Source organism: Coregonus clupeaformis, unplaced genomic scaffold (assembly GCF_020615455.1).
Source record: "Coregonus clupeaformis isolate EN_2021a unplaced genomic scaffold, ASM2061545v1 scaf2574, whole genome shotgun sequence".
In the NCBI taxonomy this organism is placed as follows: domain Eukaryota; kingdom Metazoa; phylum Chordata; class Actinopteri; order Salmoniformes; family Salmonidae; genus Coregonus; species Coregonus clupeaformis.
In genome coordinates this window covers 16,728-36,891 of record NW_025536028.1, presented here as the reverse complement: position 1 = coordinate 36,891, position 20,164 = coordinate 16,728, and the positions used below count along the sequence as shown (strand labels likewise).

The window sequence follows — 20,164 nt, the reverse complement described above, 5'->3', positions numbered from 1 at the left end:
TGACATGAATATGCATAGCCATCTCGAGACAACTCTTTTTTTCTCAAATTTGCCAGGATGTCACGTGTCCTAATATATCAGTACACTCGTAACAACTTAGGCATTACAAAACTTATATTCGATAAAATAAACCTCACGTAGAAAATAAGCCATTGATTTTTTGTTGTTGACCTAATTCGACACTCTCATTGAACTCTCTACCAAAACGTATTGCTTTGTGGGCGAAAAAACGCGTCCTGCTGGAGGGAGACAGATTTTCCGCCGAGTTGGGCATCTCTCTTACTCTTCCACTTTGGCGTATCTCCCAATAGTGTACAGGCAATGATACACTCTTTCATGCAAGGACACTTGGTACTCCACGACTGTAGGGGGTGGTAAATGCAACAATTTATGTTTTTAACAAAGCAGTAGTCCAAAAGTAAGACTTGTCCACAATGCTGAAGATAGACTGGATTTGTCTACATTAAAATCGATAAAGATGAAATTGGTGAGTTGATCCAACATGAGGAGAATTTACCATTGACTGATACGCTATTCTTTGGTATGCTCATGTAGTTGATATGGCTACTTGGCTAGGCTAGCCAATTACCGGTAGCTCTTTTTGTTTGCAATTACTAGCATGTTAACGTTAGCTTGCTACAGTTATCACACTACATTTGCACGTTTTTGAACAATAACAAGCCAGCAACCAATTATTGACAAGACCGTTTTTCTGTTGCATTTGCTATGTAAGTTGCTATTGTTGTTGTTCTAGCTAACTTCTTAGCTATCATGCCTGTTGAGAGATAACAGTGACTAAAATGTAAATGTAGGATCTCTTCCTTTCAGTACTGTCTGTCAGGTCACCCCACCCTGCCATGCAATGTCCTCAAATTCAAATCCACCACCATCATGTTGGACTGTGGGCTGGACACTACCTCTGTCCTGCAGTTTCTACCACTGCCTCTGGTGCACAGGTGAGACTAAAGTGATGTTCACAACACAGGAGGTTGGTGGCACCTTAATTCGGGAGGATAGGCTCGCGCTAATGGCTGGAGAGGAATGAGTGGAATGGTATCAAATACAGACATCAAACATCAAACCATTTGTTTTGATGCCATTCCATTTGCGCCGTTCCGGACATTATTATGATCCGTACTCCTCTCAGCAGCCTCCTGTGGTTCACAACAGTGCTGCTGTACATCGGCCACAAAGCAGTAAGCATTGGGGTAGTCTCGCGTTGCATACCTCCAAAACCACGTCATTGTCACGCCTCCCGTGAACGGAAGCCTGGTTCTCGACGAGGCTAGCATTGAGGCTATACCTTCCCAAAAAATTCCTTAGGTTAACATTGCAAAGACATTTACCATGAATAGAGATATTTGCCACAACAAGTGCCATGCCATGATGATAGAGTACCCTCTCTCTTTTCCAGCCCAAGGCTTTCCAAGCTCCCTGGATGGGTGTCTAAAGATGGCACGATAAACCTTGAGAAGGTATGCGGTCACATTTCTGTTTCATGTCTATTTAATCTAATATGGATTTATTCATAATTTGAGTTGACCATTCCCCCACACATGTCTACCTCCAGGAGCTGAAAGAGTGTGCAGGTCGCGTCTTTGTAGACTCACAGCCAGAGTTCTGTCTCCCTGAGGTAATGTAAACCTGGATATAATTCAAACCTTCAACCTGTACATGAAATTAACCTGGGCACTTCAGAAGTCACTGTGGGTAACATCATCCCATGTTAATGTGGTTGTCTTGCTTATCGCGTACTTGTCCATCTTCCTCACTCAGAAAGAGCTGCTGGACCTGTCCACCATAGACGTCATTCTAATCTCCAACTACCATTGTATGATGGCCCTGCCTTACATCACCGAGCACACAGGCTTCACTGGGACCGTGTACGCCACAGAGCCAACGCTGCAGATCGGCAGGTTAGGGAGGGTGACTGCCGTGACTAGAATCATCTGTCACAATCTAGAATCACATTCTAGAATCACATTCTAGAATCAGCAGAATTGGCAACAATTTCAGAAAAATGGCAATTCACATTCTAGAGTCACATTCTAGAATCACTAGGATTGGCAACACAAGGAATGTAAAGACTTGTTGGCAACATTGCAGAAAAATGTAATGATTCTAGAATGTGATTCTAGCACTTCACTTTCAAGAATCACATTCTAGAATCATTAGAATGGTAACATTCCAGAAAAAATGGCAAGGGGATCTTGGATATCACCAGCTGATTCTACCCATCTGCCCTCAGACTTCTGATGGAGGAGCTGGTAAACTTCATGGAGAGAGTTCCCAAGGCCCAGTCTGCCACCTGCTGGAAGTATAAGGAAATACAAAGGTATGGCTTGGTGACAGTCCTGACCAATGCCCTCCATGTATTAGTTTAGGATATGTCAATTTATGATATACATGTAATTCATAAACTGAGAGCACACTATTTTCATGAGAAAGCATCATATAGAGCAGGGGTATTCAATCAGGGGTCTGACAAGTAATCATGATTACCCAAAATTACATAATCTTCACAGCCCTAGTTAGGTGTGCTTGCTGAAGGCAAAGCACAACTCTAGAGTTCTTACACACTCTTATTACTATTTATTATTATTATTATTATTCTATTCGCTCTAGCGCTTAAACGATTTTAAGCTATAAACATTAAACCAACTTTCAAATGTGCAGATTGCCTCAGCTTAGATTGTTTGAGAAAAACGTTTTGATGCCGTTTATACTTTTTGTACTACAACCATATTTAAATGAGCTCCCAATGCATTTCAATAGCAATAAAAGGGCCATAGACTTCCATGGGGAACATTTTGAAATTTGGGGCGAGCATCTCCTACACCATTTAAGCTAGCAACACCAAATCAATGTTGAGATGTTCAGACTGACTCTACTTAGATTGCTTGTCAAAGGCTTTTTGATACTATTTATACTTTTTAAACTATAACCATTTAAAATATGCATAAATTAACATGGGTTGGATTGAGAATTATAGAAATACAGTGGTAGCTATTCAAAATGCTCCTACTCCTTAGCCAATTAAGCTACAAGACCAACTTTAAAACATTCAGGCTATCCTAACTTCAAATTCGTATAAACTTTGATCAACTATAACAGTATAAATTCACATAAATTAGGATAAAATAACTCAACAGTAAAGTGAAAAACTCACCAGAAGCGGGCAGAGCGAGGCAGGTGGAAAGGATGGGACAGACAGAGCAGTGACTGTCTGCTAGCAGGATAGGCCATATCAGTAATCATCCCGTGTAGCTCAGTTGGTAGAGCATGGCGCTTGCAACGCCAGGGTTGTGGGTTCGATTCCCACGGGGGGGCCAGTATGAAAAAAATATATATATGCACTCACTAACTATAAGTCGCTCTGGATAAGAGCGTCTGCTAAATTACAAAAATGTAAATGTAAATCTTTGCTGATAGCGATGTTGTGGTTCCATAAGTGGATGAATTGGTCTAATTTAGCATGTATGGTAAAGCCTCAACCCTTAGCTACCTCTTCCAATTCAAATGAGGTCGAAAGATGTGAATAATTACCTTTTTGTTTTGTGTGACTACAGCGGCTGCGATAAAACACAAAAATAGAGACACGTTCTAATTGGGCGAGGTGTCAAAGCGGACAACACGCTCGCCCGCCCGGCTTCGGTTGAGTCATTATAATTCAAAACTATGCATTCTAAAATAAATTACACACTCTCATTTGATGAGTTTAGCCCTTACATTTTTAACCGTTCAAGCTAGACACCAAACCAACTTTCACATGTTCAGGCTATCCTATCCAATCAATCAGCCAATCAATCAATCCATTTTTCCATCTAACTACTTTTCCAACTATAACCAGTCCCTACCATTACTTAAGCAGTCACTACCACTACTGTAACTTATTTCAATATCATAAATACTTTTTAAAAAGCTAGCAAGCTAAAATTTTCTTCAGGAAATGTACTTCTCTAGTTTGGAGTTAGCCTGTTAGCTAGAAAGGTATGTTAGAGTTTACATTTCTTCTAATTATAATGTGGGGAGGTCAAAATAATGAAAAACGATCTACCAAATCTATTCATTTTTAAATGTTGATTATTTGTCCTTATTTTCTAACATGATGGGGGTCCCTGGGCAAGAAAATATTAAAGACCCCTGATATAGAGACATGAATGTCTGTTTAGGCTGCTCCCCGGCCCGCTTAAGGATGCTGTAGAAGTGTCGACTTGGAAGAGATGCTACAGTATGCAGGATGTCAACTCTGCTCTCAGCAAGGTGCAACTCGTGGGCTACTCGCAGAAAGTGGTAAGAGATCCGTCTTGTGCACTATAATTCAAACACACACGCAAACACACACACTAATTCACCTAATAACTTAAGCTAACTTTTATAATTTCTCTCTCCAGGAGCTGTTTGGCGCCGTGCAGGTCACACCCCTGAGCTCTGGTTACTCATTGGGTAGCTCTAACTGGATTATCCAATCACATTATGAGAAGGTTTCGTATGTCTCTGGCTCCTCCCTCCTCACCACACATCCACAGCCCATGGATCAGAGCTCCCTAAAGAACAGTGACGTTCTGATTCTGACGGGCCTCACACAGATGCCAACCGCCAACCCAGATGGCATGCTAGGGGACTTCTGCAGTAACCTAGGTATGTGGTGTCCTGTTCCCAGATCTGTTTGTGCTGTCTTGCCAACTCCTATGGCCATTGGCTTTCATCAATGTCCATTGTTCCATCAACAGTACAATTACCTAATCTTTGGAATCTTGTATAGTACCCATAAAAACACAGTACATTCAAATTTGTATTTACATGTAAGTTAGAAGTGGAGACCAAAAATGTGTAGAAACAGGTTTGAGGTGTAACTAAATGTAATGTCTTTAGACAGGTACACAGAAAGCTAACTACAGGTTGACCTATGATGTTGTGTCGGACCAAACTGTCTGTTGTGCTTGTAGCCATGACGATCCGTGCTGGGGGCAACGTGCTGGTACCATGCTATTCCTCAGGGGTGATCTATGATCTCCTGGAGTGCCTCTACCAATTCATAGAGAACGCCAATCTAGGCTCCACCCCCTTCTACTTCATCTCGCCTGTCGCCAACAGCTCTCTGGAGTTCTCACAGATCTTCGCAGAGTGGTGAGTTCCAGAGCCATAGAATTACAATTCTTCTAGCACATTCTTTCTATGACCAGTGCTTTTTGAGCTGTCTGTAGATTTTACTTTGCCATCTCGAACATGTCTCTCTTGTAAAATAGATTTTTTAAAAATCTCAATAAGACAAACCTGTAAAAAAAGGTTAACCTGGTTTAAATAAAAAATGACTGTTGGTAGCAAACCTGCCCCTGGAGATGAGTCTTTTCCCCTCTCCCTACACGTCCAACAGGCTTTGTCACAATAAGCAGTCCAAGGTCTACCTTCCAGAACCACCTTTCCCTCACGCTGAGGTAAGGCTCTGTCTTTAAATTGATTTGTTTTAAAGAGAGTTGCTGCTTTATGAAATTACATTGCACCATACATTTAATTTGTATCTTTGACTTACTCAATCTATAATAATTTTGGTTAAGACAGTTTTCTTTATAATTTAGCTATAGCTGTATGTTGTCCTATCTCTGACACTTGTCTATGTATGTTTCAGCTGATTCAGACGAACAAGTTGAAGCACTACCCCAGTATCCATGGCGACTTCAGCAGTGAGTTCCGGCAACCGTGTGTGGTGTTCACCGGACACCCGTCTCTTCGCTTCGGGGACGTGGTGCACTTCATGGAACTGTGGGGCAAATCCAGCCTCAACACTATAATCTTCACTGGTGAGCACAACTGTACCAGAACATGGCAAGTTGCCAGCCATGGTACCCTGTCCCTAATCCTGCGCTAGCTAGCTAGTCTGTCGCAAGAGACTTGACCTGTCCCTAAAACTTTGTGGTCCATAAAAAATATCATTAGTAGGCTATATAAAACAGAACGGCTATATAAAACAGAACGCCAGATCCCATGGTCCCAAGGTGCCTTTCATTAGTCTGTGCCTAAAATATGTGGTCTAATAAATTAACTGTTGAAATGGTTCTATCTTACTCCCATAGAACCAGACTTCTCCTACCTGGATGCGTTAGCCCCGTACCAGCCCCTAGCCATGAAGTGTGTGTACTGCCCCATTGACACTCGCCTCAACTTCCACCAGGTCTCCAAGCTGCTCAAGGAGGTCCAGGTACTCAATTCACTCAATATGTGGAACCTTTTTTTAAGTGTATGAATCTATGTTGAGTTCAACATGAAAGTGAAGAGATACTGAGTTTGTTCAAATCAACCATAATTATACATTTATAATGCACTTCTCTCTCCCCTTCATTTTGTCATATCTTTCCTGTTTTCACCTTGGACACATTATTCTTCTCCCTTTTTGCACATAACCTCCCCTCCCAGCCTCTCCATGTGGTGTGTCCAGAGCAGTACACCCAGCCACCGCCAGCCCAGTCCCACCGCTCAGACTTGATGCTGGAGCTGCAGCCCCCTCCCATGCCCTATCGCCGCTGCTCTGTGCTGGGTCTGCCCTTCAGACGCCGCTACGAACGCATCCAGCTGCTGCCAGAGGTAGGGCCTGTTGCAACACTCTTGTCTGGCATTTCCATACTCCTAAGTCTCGTTCATCACTCTGCTGTTTTGAGGAAGCCTGGAAATCGAGGCTAGCAATATATAAACCCCTTCTGGCCAAAAGGAGTGTGCACTATATGGAACATTAGGGTGTTGTTGAGGTTTTTCCTAACAGTCTCCAAACCCCTACCTGTCGTCCCTCTGTAGCTGGCCAAATCCCTAGTGCCCTCTGAGATCAAACCTGGCATCTCTATAGCAACTGTGTCCGCAGTTCTGCAGTCCAAGGATAACAAGCATACGCTGCAGGTCAGTGTGAGTGTAGGTTGTGTGTGTGTGTGTGTGTGTGAATACGTATGTGTTGAATAAATAAATTGCCCAGAAAGGAAAATTCACTAGTATCAGCAGCAAAGGTGTGATGTATACACCACTAACTATCTTGTCTGTGTGCTACCAGCCAGTTCCCAAGCCCCCTCCGCTGCCCCCCAGTAAGAAGAGGAAGCGTGTAGTAGAGGAGCCCCCAGAAGTGCTGGCCCCCAAACCACTGCTTAGTGGAGCTGTACCCCTGGAAGCCTTCTTAGCCATGCTACACAAGGTGAGAACAGGGGAGAACGACTGCCCCCTCTTATTGAAACCATGGAGGCTCAAGGCCGACCACGGTACTGCAGGCATTGGTTGCAGACAACAGGGTCCCCCATTATAGTGAATGGGAAAATGGCAATTTTCGTGGTCAATCTTTGTGTAAATAAACACATTTTTCAAAGACAATCATGGTACCAATAGTTGCTTCTAATACACCAGATGTATGTCTTTTAACTGATTATTTTAAAATCGCATACAGAAGTTAAGGATAATTTAGTTGCTGATGGCAGCCTGCAGTACCCTGGTCAGCCTTCAACTTGAGTTACTCAATGAGGGGGCAGCACTGAGCTAGCCTGCAACGTCACTTCATGGAATAGCTCAAACTGCGCATGTTATGTCTCCATGAGACGCCATCTTAACCGACTTCATTTGGCTTCAATGCGCTATTGAGTCTTCACATAGGAATAAATGATGTCACATGATCAATGGCTGTGTCCATTCATATGCAGTACCAGTCAAAAGTTTGGACACCTACTTGTTCAAGGGTTGTTCTTTATTTGTACAATTTTCTACATTGTAGAATAATAGTGAAGACATCAAAACTATGAAATAACACATGTGGGAACTCCTTCAAGACTGTTGAAAAAGTATTCCAGGTGAAGCTGGTTGAGAGAATGCCAAGAGTGTGCAAAGCTGTCATCAAGGCAAAGAGTGGCTATTTGAAGAATCTCAAATATAAAATATATTTTGATTTGTTTAACACTTTTTTGGTTACTATATGATTCCATATGTGTTATTTCATAGTTTACGTCTTCACTATTATTCTACAATGTAAAAAATAATAAAAATAAAGAAAAACCCTTGAATGAGTAGGTGTGTCCAAACTTTTGACTGGTAGTGTATATAGTCATTGGTTGAGAGGGATACCTTCAAAGTGTTGAACACTGAATACATATGTGTATGCCTTTCCCCTATCTGAAGAGACGGGGTTCATGTAAACAGTATGGTGATTGCTCTCCTTCCAAGCTTCCAATTGGCTTAGGAGAGCTTCTGCCTTATAATTCGGTCTCTTCATATATGCACAAATTAAGGCTCAGCTGTGTTTTTGGACACATTCTCTTCCCTCCCAGCACGGTATCACGGAGGTCAAGGTAGAGGAGACGGCAGACGGCCACATTCTGCACCTGCAGGCCGAGGACACTCTGATCCAGCTGGAGGAGGACGGGACACACATTGTGTGTGACGACAACGAGCCACTCCGCACCGCTCTCAGGGACCTGGTGCTGCGCTTCCTCATGAAACTCTAACCTTTATCCCCTGACCTAAATTCCACCGCTTTTCCTCAATGTGCGTGTTTGATTGTTACATTGCAGTTGGCAACTGCAGACTGACTGTTCTACAAATCTGGCATTCTGAATGGCTACTTATTATGATTGTTAGATCAGTCCGTTTAGTCACCAACTGCAATGTAGTCAATCTCAAACATGCACTTTTTCTATCCCAATAGCTGGAAATGGCTTTCTTGGCTTGTCTCCTCATCTGTTGAGCTGGTGATGTCATTTTTGTTTGTCTTGAATGTAAGAGGGTAGTGCTTTTATAAAATTGTCTTGTAATAAACGACATTAAAGAAAAAGGAATTTCCAGGACACTGACCATGTGTTGTGAAATATTTAAATAGATCAAATAAATGTTATATCCTTTTAATGTACAATATCTTAAATATACAGTGTACTACATGAGCATTAGATAAAACAAATGTATGTATGCAGCAGGTGGAAATGTTGACGTATTGATTGTCAGGAAGTAGGGCCCTGTTGGATGGATGACACGACTACAGACTTGACAAATTAGACAGACAACCGCATGCTACCCATCACATTACTTTCCCCGTATCTAATTAAACTGGATACCGGTAAGTGAACATCTTGAAGAAGAACGGAGGAAGTGGATTGTTGCGTTTGAGCTGACCTACAAATGCTTTAGTGAAAATATGCATTTAATACCGCACTTGAAAAGTAAACATATACAGTGCCTTCAAAGTATTAATAATAATAATAATATGCCATTTAGCAGACGCTTTTATCCAAAGCGACTTACAGTCATGCGTGCATACATTTTTGTGTATGGGTGGTCCCGGGGATCGAACCCACTACCTTGGCGTTACAAGCACCATGCTCTACCAGCTGAGCTACAGAGGACCACTCATACCCCTAGATAAATAGTTTTTTTTCTTAACCATCTACACACAATACCCCATAATGACAAAGTGAAAACATGTTTTTAGAAATTGTAGCAAATTTATTGAATATGAAATGTAAATTAGGTATTTCTGTATAAGTATTCACACCCCTGAGTCAATAGGTCTTAGTATAACCTTTGGCAGAGATTACAGCTGTGAGTCTTTCTGTGGAAATCTATTTGCACACCTGGATTGTACAATATTTTTAAAATTCTTCAAGCTCTGTCAAGTTGGTTGTTGATCATTGCTAGACAGCCATTTTCAAGTCTTGCCATAGATTTAAGCTGATTTAAGTCAAACCTAAATAGGCCACAGGAACATTCAATGTTGTCTTGGTAAGCAACTCCAGTGTATATTTGGCCTTGTGTTTTAGGTTATTGTCCTGCTGAAAGGTGAATTTGTCTCCCAGTGTCAGTTGGAAAGCAGACTAAACCAGATTTTCCTCTCGAATTTTGCCTGTGCTTAGCTCTACTCCATTTTATTTTTACCTTTAAAAAGGATGACAAGCATACCCATAACATGATGCAGACACCACAATGCTTGAAAATAAGAAGAGTGGTACTCAGTGATGTGTTGTGCTTGCCCGAAACACTTTGCATTCAGGACATTTCTTTGCCAGTTTTTGCAGTTTTACTTTAGCGCCTTATTGCAAACAGAATGTTTGGAATATTTGTATTCTGTACAGGCTTCCTTCTTTTTACCCTGTCATTTAGGTTAGTATTGTGGAGTAACTACAATGTTGTTGATCCATCCTCAGTAACTGAGTTAGGAAGGACCCTGTATGTTTGTAGTGACTGGGTGTATTGATACACCATCCAAAGTGTAATTAATAACTTCACCATACTCAAAGGAATATTCAATGTCTGCAGTGACATTTCTTTTACCCATCTACCAATAGGTGCCCTTCTTTGCGAGGCATTGGAAAACCTCCTTGGCCTTTGTGGTTGAATTTGTGTTTGACTGAGGGACCTTACATATAATTGTGTGTTAGAAGTACAGAGATTAGGTAGTCATTCAAAGATCATGTTAAACACATTGCACACAGTAAGTCAATGCAACTTATGTGACTTAAGAAATGTTTTACTCCTGAACGTATTTAGGCTTAGTATAACAAAGGGGTTGAATACTTACTGACTCAAGACGTTTCAGCTTTTCATTTTTAATTAATTTGTAAAAATGTCTAAAAACATAATTCCACTTTGACATTATGGGGTATTGTGTGTAATCCTGTGACATAAAATCTCAAATTTAATCAATTTTAAATTCAGGCTGTAACATAATAAAATGTAGAAAAAGTCAAGGGGTCTGAATACTTTCTGAAGGCACTGTACAGGCAGTGGGTTTTGGAGAGATAATCTGGGTGGTGGTTTGACATCTCATATCCTAGTCACCTGAGGGCAGTTTGGTCCTCAGCAGGTTCTATAGTATCACACACCTTATAGGGCTTGTGGAAGGGACACTGGGGCTCAGCCACCACTTCATATGCCCAATCAACCCTTCGCCCCTATCCCCCTGTGTAGATCTGAAATGGTTGGATATGTACACACAACAGGTAGCTTAGCGGTTAAGAGCGTTGGACCAGTAACCGAAAGGTCGCTTGTTTGAATCCCCGATCCAACTAGCTGATCTGTTGATGTGCCCTTGAGCAAGGCACTTAGCCCTAATTGCTCCTGTAAGTCGCTCTGGATAAGAGTGTCTGCTAAATGACTAAAATGTATGTAACAACATTCTAGTAGCTCCACCTTGCACGTGTCTTTTGAATGACCTCTTCTGAGAACGTTCACTATGAGGGTTACAAGGTAGAGCTTCCCCTATATGGCTTACAAGTACATCTAACCAATCTTTTCAGATCTACACAAGTATAGAGCCTAAAAGTCGACCAGAGTCTGGCCAATACAGTCAACCTCTAGCTTTCTCTGGACTGGACACCGACCGACTGGTTTGTCTACTTGGATTCATTTTCAGAGTCCAGCAGTGCAGAGCGGATCCCCAGCTTCTGGAGCTCCTCTACCAGGTCTCCGTTCTGGTGCATCTGTAGGAGGATGTCACAGCCGCCCACAAACTCGCCATTTAAGAAAATCTGTGGGATTGTGGGCCAGTTGGAGAAGTCCTTCACTCCTGTAAGAGAGACAAAGAGTTAACAAGTGTAACTATTACCAATATCCATCATGTTTAAAGTTGTCACGTGCACAAGTACACCGAAAAGCCTTTTTTTTCTTCTAAACCCAACAATGCAGTAATCAATAATACTAAAAATAATAAAAAAGGTAGAACAAGAACACACAAGAAATACAAATAAAAACACGAGAACCAAGTAAGCTATATACAGGGTCAGTTCTAATACAATATTTACAATGTGCAGGGATACTGGAGTGATAGAGGTAGATATTGTATGTATGGGGGTAAGGTGACTAGGCATCAGGATATATGACAAACAGAGTAGCAGCAGTGTAGATGATGATTGTATGTGAGTGCGTAGAGTTAGTATTTGCCCCCTTTCTAATTTTCTCTACTTTTGCATATTTGGGTGATACTGAATGTTATCAGATCTTCAACCAAAACCGAATATTAGATAAAGGGAACATAAGTGAACAAATAACAACAATTACATATTTATTTCATAAACAAAGTTATGCAACACCCAATTCCCCTGTGTGAAAAAGTAATTTCCCCCTTACACTCAATAACTGGTTGTGCCACCTTTAGCTGCAATGACTCCAACCAAATGCTTCCTGTAGTTGTTGATCAGTCTCTCACGTCGCTGTGGAGGAATTTTGGCCCACTCTTCCATGCAGAACTGCTTTAACTCAGTGATGTGTGGGTTTTCAAGCATGAACTGCTCGTTTCAAGTCCTGCCACAACATCTAAATTGGGATTAGGTCTGGACTTTGACTAGGCCATTCCAAAACTTCCAATTTGTTGCTTTTTAGTAATTTTCATGTAGACTTGATTGTGTGTTTTGGATCATTGTCTTGCTGCATGACCCAGCTGCGCTTCAGCTCACAGACGGATGGTCTGACATTCTCCTGTAGAATTCTCTGATACAGAGCAGAATTCATGGTTCCTTCTATTAAGGCAAGTCGTCCAGGCCCTGAGGCAGCAAAGCATCCCCAAACCATCACACCACCATGCTTGACCTTTGGTATGATGTTCTTACTGTGGTATGCAAGACTTGAAACGAGCAGTTCATGCTTGAATACACACACGTCACTGAGTTAAAGCAGTTCTGCATGGAAGAGTGGGCCAAAATTCCTCCACAGCGACGTGAGAAACTGATCAACAACTACAGGAAGCATTTGGTTGGAGTAATTGCAGCTAAAGGTGGCACAACCAGTTATTGAGTGTAAGAGGTTAATTACTTTTTCACACAGGGGAATTGGGTGTTGCATAACTTTGTTTATGAAATAAATGAAATAAATATGTAATTGTTGTGTTATTTGTTCACTTATGTTCCCTTTATCTAATATTAGGTTTTGGTTGAAGATCTGATAACATTTAGTATCACAAATATGCAAAAGTAGAGAAAATTAGAAAGGGGGCAAATACTTTTTCATAGCACTGTAAATGTCTGTGCATGTTCTGTGTGAGCAAATGGAGTGTCAGTGTGCGTGCGTGTGTAGAGTTCTGTGAGTATGTATAGAGACAGTGCAAAAATTAAAATACAAGTGTCAACAGATTTTGATAGATATTTAGCAGTCTTGTGGCTTGGGGAATGAAGCTGTTCAAGAGCCTGTTGGTGTCAGACTTGATTCACTGGTACCTCTTGCCTTGCGGAAGCAGAGAGAATAGTCTATTGGGTGGCTGTAGTCTAACGATTTCCCGGGTCTTCCTTTCACACTGCCTGATTTAGAGGTCCTAGATGGCAGGGAGCTTGGCCCCAGTGATGTACTGGGCTGTCCGCACCACCCTCTGTAGGGCCATGCGATCGAGGGCAGTGCTGTTGCCATACCAAGCAGTGATGCAGCCAGTCAAGAGGCTCTCAATGGTGCAGCTGTAGAACTTTGAGGATTTGAGGGCCCATGCCAAACCTTTTCAACCTCCTGAGGCGGAAGAGGCGCTGTCATGCCTTATTCACGACTGTGCACGTGTGTGGACCCCTTTAAGACCTTAGTGACTCCTTGGTCTTACTGACGTTGAGGGAGAGGTTGTGGTTGATGTGTGCCATAATCAGCCTTTTAAAGCACTTCATGATTACAGATGCCAGTGCTACAGGGCGGTAGTCATTGTGGCATGAAGCCTTAGTGTTCTTGGGAACAGGAATGATTGTGGTTAGCTTAAGATGTGGCGATTACAGACTGGGACAAGGAGAGGTTGAAAATTACTGTAAATATCCCTGACAGCTATTCTGCGCATGCTCTGAGAACACACCCTGGAATACCGTCCGGCCCCGAGGCCTTGCGAGTGTTGACATGATTTAAGACCTTTCTCACGTCGGCCTCTGAGAGTGAGATCATACTCTGGGTTGGTGGGGACCTTCACGCACAGCACAGTGTTATTGTCGATGCGTGAATAAAATGCATTGAGTTCGTCTGGTAGAGGCATCGTTGGGCAGATCACGCCTGGGTCTTCCTATGTAATCCGTAATAGACTGTAGACGTGCCACATGCGGCGGAGCCTGTGCAATTCCGATTCCACTTTATTCATATATTGTTCTTTTACTCGTTTGATGACTCTGCAGAGGTCGTAGTGGGACGTCTTGTACTTGTTCCTGTCCTCAGCCGTAGCCTCAGGGTTGTTGTCTGTGATAGCCCTGTGTGCGGCAGCGCTGTCCTTTATTTTAGCGACAACCTCAGTGTTAATCCAGGGCTTTTGATTGGGAAAGCAGCGAACCTTCACTGTGGGGACAACGTCGCTGATGCATTTCCTAATGAAGCCGGTGACAGAGGTGATTAGCTCGTCGATGTTATCGGCAGAGTCTCGGAACATATTCCAATCAGCGCTAGCAAAGCAGTCCTGTAGCATAATGTCTAATTCTGATGAGCATTTCTCAACGGAGCGAATGACGGGTACTTCCTGTTTGAGCGCCTGCTTGTAAAACAGGAAGCAGGAGTACGGAGTTATGATCTGATTTGCCAAATGGAAGACCTTGTATGCTTGCTTGTGGGTAGAGTAACAGTGGACTTTATTGCCCCTAGTGGCGAAGGAGACTTTTTGATGGAAGTTGGGCATCACGTGTCTTAATGACGCAGAACTAAAATTGCTGGCAACAAGGAAGGCAGCCTCCGGGTGGAAGGAAGAAAATGGCAGAAGCGGATGTTGTGTTTGAATTAGCTGACGTGTCGAGCGGAGATGAGAGTGGGAAGAATTAGAATGCAAAAGGAGATAAGAGAAGTAAAGTGATAGTGGAAACTAGTAAATCCAAACCTAGTTCGGAGTCTTTTTTGGTTGGAATAAGGGTTTTGGATCGATGTTGTTACCTGGGAGATCCGTTTGAAGTCTCTATTAAAATTGTAGATGCGTTGGATAAGGTGGCGTTGACGAGAATAACAAGAAGTGGGCTTATTTCGTTTTTTTGCATTTCTATGGAATAGAAGGAGCGGGCTTTGCGCCTCAAGAAGATGTCGGATTGGAATGTGTCGTGTGTGGATCTTCGAAGCAGGGCGCCTATCAAGGGTGTTATCTCTGGGGTGGCGCTAGAAGTAAATGCAAAGGATATACGTGAAGAATGGGATCAAGTGGTTGGTGCACAACGACTGACCCGCATGGTAGATGGAGTGCGGAAGCCCACTCCATCCATTCTATTGTCTTTTGATGTGTATTTGGGTTATATGAGATTCCTTGTGAGAGCCTTCGTGCCAAAACCCATGCAGTGTGCAGTGTATATTATTTTTGTTTTGTTTCAATACCCCCTACAGAAAGGTGTCGGCAATACACCAAATCAATCTAATTTTATTTGCCACATGCGCCGAATACAACAGGTGTAGACATTACAGTGAAATGCTTACTCACAAGCCCTTAACCAACAATGCAGTTTTTAAGAGAAGAAAAAGTGTTAAGTAAAAAATAGATTAAATTAAAATAGGTGTAGTCTGCCATAAAACATTAAAGAAGAAGGTAGCCTCCGGGTGCAAGCTTTCCTGCTTGTTTATAGCCTCATACAGTTTGTTAAGTGCCAGCTTGTTATTTGTCTTGTCCTGAGGTGGAATGTATACAACAGTCACGATAACAGCTGAAAACTCCCTTGGTAGGTAGAAGGGTCGGCATTTGACCATCAGGTATTCCAAGATGGGTGAACAATGGGTCAAGACTTAGACTCCGCTCGAGTCAGCACACCATTTGTTGTTGATGAAAAGGCAAACCCCTCCCCATGGGGTTTATCTTGTTTCAGAAAAGCAGAGAATATTGCAGTTACGAGAGTCCTGTTGGTAGCAAATCCGCAATCGGAGGTCATCCATCTTATTATCAAGTGATTGGCCAATGAAATGAAGGGAAGAGGTGGCCGGTTTTCCCTTTGCCTTAATCTCGCCAGGACTCCCTCTCTCTTGCCTCTGTAACGCCGGCGTTTTCTCTTGGATACCCCGACAATTGGGTCGGAATTACTGAAAGAGCCAAGGGCAGTTGAGTCGAAGTTGGAATTGAGTTAAGTAACTACCGATCTAATGTTCAAAAGTTATTGTCGGTTATAACAAATGATACATTTCGTGAAAATAAAGTAACAAATGCCAAAAGAATCACAAACTAGCAAAATTGGGTCGGAGCTTCCAAAACGGCGGCTCTACAGTACGGCACCATCTTTAGTATTATGACCCAATTTCAGCAGTGTGCTGGTGTTGCAAGGTTAATCTAACACAACTGACACAATTCGCCAATAGACACAATTCCATTAACACACTTATGTTGGAAGTAGGCATTTCCCTGTGTTCAGGCTGCTACACAATGTCTCTCCTAGACCCATTGAATAGCAACAGCCATGGTAAAAAATTAAGGAGACTACCTAGTCACAGAAATTGCTTTAACAAGCCTAGTAAATGTCAGTGCATAAGTAGCCTTACACTTTTGACATGAACCACACCCTCTTGGTCCTGCTGATAAAACTTTGTGAACCTAGCATTTTAAAAGGAGTACAACTACTTTTGGACAGGGTGATGTACCATACATACAGCCAACCACATATAGAGATTAATTATTGTCATCTTACTGAAACCATTTATATTAAAAGGTTCAAATCTAAGCTAGTACTGTAGGATAGGAAGTAAAAAAGTGACAGTAGTTACAGCTAACGTTATAGCTGTAACGGTAGCTAGCTGTACTGACCTTGTCTGAGATCCTGGTCATCCAACACGTTATATGCAGCATATTCAGTCACACCATGCATCCTCAAGATCTGAACCACGGCATTACTGAAGCCACACATGGGCTGGGCAGGGGTCCCTTTCATAAACACCACCACCTTATCTTTCTTCACCATATCGCCAAGGTCTTTCTGTAAGGGCGCCGAACACATGAGCCGGGCCGAGGACTGCAATGTTGACAACGACACATTTCGTCCATCAACTTGCCTCGGTAGATAGACCGACGAACTCAACCGAAGACAGCGAACAGTTGACCGAATTAGGTTGTTCATGGTCTTCGTTAGACTTTAGCAAAATACTGTGTTAAGTTATAGACAGACAACTACACTTCTGAGCAACACAGTTTAGGCAAAGGCAGTACAAACACTATGGTTTAGCTACAGTTCAGATGCAAACATCCACCTCGATATGTTAAAATGGAAGCAACTACATCTGAACGTTGATTGGACAGGATAAATTCCGGTACGCGTGCCATTGGTTCACGTAAATGGCAATAACATTGGTTACACAAGTGAGGGTGAATAAATAATTTACGAAAACATTTTATTTGATAATACTTATAGTCCTAGATAACATATATATGTATTATAAAACAGAATCGTCTGACAATTTGTAATTCTTAAACGTTTTAACGTAATATGTGAAAATAAGCTTCCGGTAATGCGACGTCATTAGTGGCTTCCGCTTCTGGTAAAAACAACTAAGTTTAACCGAAGATCGAAAAGGGAAACAATGCATACATTAAACACAGGTTTGTAACATATTATGAGTAGCGCTATACTAATTGCATTGCAATGAAAACTGTGCTTTATATATTTTCACAACAAATGTTGATGAGAAAGTTTGGGGTTTGTTTGTGTGTGAGTAGCTCACTATAGGTAAGTCTTGGGGGATTGTCATTATGCCGATTCTGTTGCAAAACATTTCTTAATCGGAAGCAAACGGAACGAAACGGGGAGGGACCTACCTGAATTTGTCCACTAGAAACTCTCGTTTTAGTTTGGACTAATACTTACTCCCCAGGGCATGTGGCTGTGTCGTGCTGGTCGTGTAACATTCAAAAGATGCACAGTCACCCTATTGCTTTGTTAGCCATTTGCAACCTTGTGATAGACTCTTGCAAGGACAATTGCTTGTGGCGAAACAGGGTTGCACAAAGTAAAACAAGGAAGCTAAGGCGTGACTTCTGGAGGTTCAGGAGTTCCACGTGCGATGTTCCTTGGACAGATTCTCTACGGAGAACCCTGCTTTCCACGGTGGTGACGGACCCACATGTACCCTCACCTTTCTTGAAACAGGAAGAAAAAGCCATGTGCGGTAACCAGACATTGTTTGAAAGGGGAGGATTTCCCTGTCATACACTGTCGAGTTGCCACATTCTATCATTAGTATCTGTATCTCTAAAGCAGGGATCCAGTCTTTGGCCCTCACCAGCTGTTGGCTGACCCTGCTTTGGAATTCAATGACCTCCTTTGTCATACTTTTTATAAACCCTGTTGTTCTCTCTCTCTCTCTCTCTCTCTCTCTCTCTCTCTCTCTCTCTCTCTCTCTCTCTCTCTCTCTCTCTCTCTCTCTCTCTCTCTCTCTCTCTCTCTCTCTCTCTCTCTCTCTCTCTCTCTCTCTCTCTCTCTCTCTCTCTCTCTCTCTCTCTCTCTCTCTCTCTCTCTCTCTCTGTGTGTGTAGAGCATGGTGGGTGTCAGAGAGCGATCTCTCCTGTCATGTGTCTCGTTATCCTCTTGTGTAGTCACAGCGTGGGACATGTGGGTGATCAGTCGTCCATCAAGGGAAATTATGAGTTGTTTAAGGAAATATGGGGTGTGACTGGTTTTAGAGCATATTCACCATCACAGAAACCCATTTTCCTCAAAGTGAAGCATGATGTCCAGAGGACTGTGAGAGTGGAATTCTGTCTTTATCCTACCCAGTCAACAGCAAACACCTTCACACGTTTACATACATCTATGGAAAAGTCTTCCCATACTTCTATAATCTGAGTGATGTATTGTTGTCTCTACCTTCTTGCCCTTTGTGCTGTTGTCTGTGCCCAATAATGTTTGTAGCATGTCTTGTGCTGCTGCAATGTTGTTGCTACCAAATACATTTAAACTCAGTTTTTCACAATTCCTGACATTTAATCCTAGTAAAAATTCCCTGTCTTAGGTCAGTTAGGATCACCACTTTATTTTAGGAATGTGAAATGTCAGAATAATACTTATTTCCCTCATTAAAATGCAAATCAATTTATAACATTTTTGACATGTGTTTTTCTGGATTTCTTTGTTGTTATTCTGTCTCTCACTGTTCAAATAAACCTACCATTAAAATTATAGACTGATCATTTCTTTGTCAGTGGGCAAACGTACAAAATCAGCAGGGGATCAAATACTTTTTTCCCTCACTGTACGTTCATCTCTAGGAGACAGAACGCGTCTCCTTCCTAAGCGGTATTACAGCTGTGTGGTCCCATGGTGTTTATACTTGCGTACTATTGTTTGTACAGATGAATGTGGTACCTTCAGACGTTTGGAAATTGCTCCCAAGGATGAACCAGACTTGTGGAGGTCTACAAATATTTTTCTGAGGTCTTGGCTGATTTCTTTTGATTTTCTCATGATGTCAAGCAAAGAGGCACTGAGTTTGAAGGTAGGCCTTGAAATACATCCACAGGTACACCTCCAATTGACTCAAATTATGTCAGTTAGCCTATCAGAACCTTTTAAAGCCATGACATCATTTTTTGGAATTTTCCAAGCTGTTTAAAGGCACAGTCAACTTAGTGTATTTAAACTTCTGACCCACTGGAATTGTGATACAGTGAATTATAAGTGAAATGATCTGTCCGTAAACAATTGTTGGAAAAATTACTTGTGTCATGCACAAAGTAGATGTCCTAACCAACTTGCCAAAACTATAGTTTGTTAACAAGAAATTTGTGGAGTGGTTGAAAAACGAGTTTTAAACTTCCGACTTCAACTGTATACTTATTGTTTTAATCCCAGCCCCGCAGGAGGCCTTTTGCCTTTTGGTAGGCCATCATTGTAAATAAGAATTTGTTCTTAACTGACTTGCCTAGTTAAATAAATAAAACATCTGTGTGAAGAAGACACTGACTTCCCTCTGAAGCTGCTACTGGAGTATGTCTCTCTAGGTGTGGAACCTTTTTTGATCATGACCTCCAGAACTTCTTTTTTTATGGACATTTTCTGAGGACGTCTGTCTGAGTGTCTACTTTTATATGCAAAACCTGTGCAGCCACATACTGTAGTTTTATGTTCCTCAACAACTGTTCATTCAGATCAGAACTGTTTCTATTCAGATAAATATTTGGTAATTTTCCTTCAGCCTTTTTCATTGTGTTTCTGAATAACATAAACAGTTTGAGATAGAAAATATACATTCTTCTGTATTAACTGGTATTTTTCTTTTTGCTTCAGAGGCAGGGTCTATATATCTACATATAAATTCCACCATT

The 20,164-nt window shown here is 41.9% G+C and overlaps 2 protein-coding genes and 1 non-coding gene across 4 annotated transcripts; 2 read left to right on the top strand and 1 right to left on the bottom strand.

Moving 5' to 3' along the window:
• Positions 1 to 115: 115 nt before the first annotated feature.
• Positions 116 to 8,813, top strand: LOC121552198 (integrator complex subunit 9). Of its 2 annotated transcripts, none has more exons than XM_041864927.2 (16): positions 116 to 487; positions 829 to 956; positions 1,415 to 1,475; positions 1,571 to 1,633; positions 1,777 to 1,916; positions 2,249 to 2,335; positions 4,173 to 4,293; positions 4,395 to 4,641; positions 4,950 to 5,130; positions 5,378 to 5,438; positions 5,630 to 5,801; positions 6,075 to 6,199; positions 6,415 to 6,582; positions 6,790 to 6,894; positions 7,037 to 7,174; positions 8,292 to 8,813. In XM_041864927.2, the coding sequence occupies exons 1-16, from the start codon at positions 479 to 481 to the stop codon at positions 8,466 to 8,468; spliced, it is 1,983 nt and encodes a 660-aa protein (XP_041720861.1). In that variant the 5' UTR covers positions 116 to 478; the 3' UTR covers positions 8,469 to 8,813. The 2 variants fall into 2 exon arrangements, with proteins under 2 accessions (XP_041720861.1, XP_041720862.1); XM_041864928.2 differs by having other exon boundaries at positions 119 to 487; positions 6,790 to 6,888.
• Positions 8,814 to 10,657: 1,844 nt separating this feature from the next.
• On the bottom strand, positions 10,658 to 17,103 carry LOC121552199 (glutaredoxin-related protein 5, mitochondrial-like). The gene is made up of 2 exons (XM_041864930.2): positions 16,655 to 17,103; positions 10,658 to 11,518 (listed from the first exon to the last, which is right to left on the bottom strand). The coding sequence occupies exons 1-2, from the start codon at positions 16,962 to 16,964 to the stop codon at positions 11,346 to 11,348; spliced, it is 483 nt and encodes a 160-aa protein (XP_041720864.1). The 5' UTR covers positions 16,965 to 17,103; the 3' UTR covers positions 10,658 to 11,345.
• A 682-nt stretch (positions 17,104 to 17,785) lies between these two features.
• On the top strand, positions 17,786 to 18,072 carry LOC121553021. Its single transcript, XR_005997396.2, has one exon. It is a non-coding gene; the product is annotated as a small Cajal body-specific RNA 13 (non-coding RNA).
• The last annotated feature ends 2,092 nt before the right edge of the window (positions 18,073 to 20,164 follow it).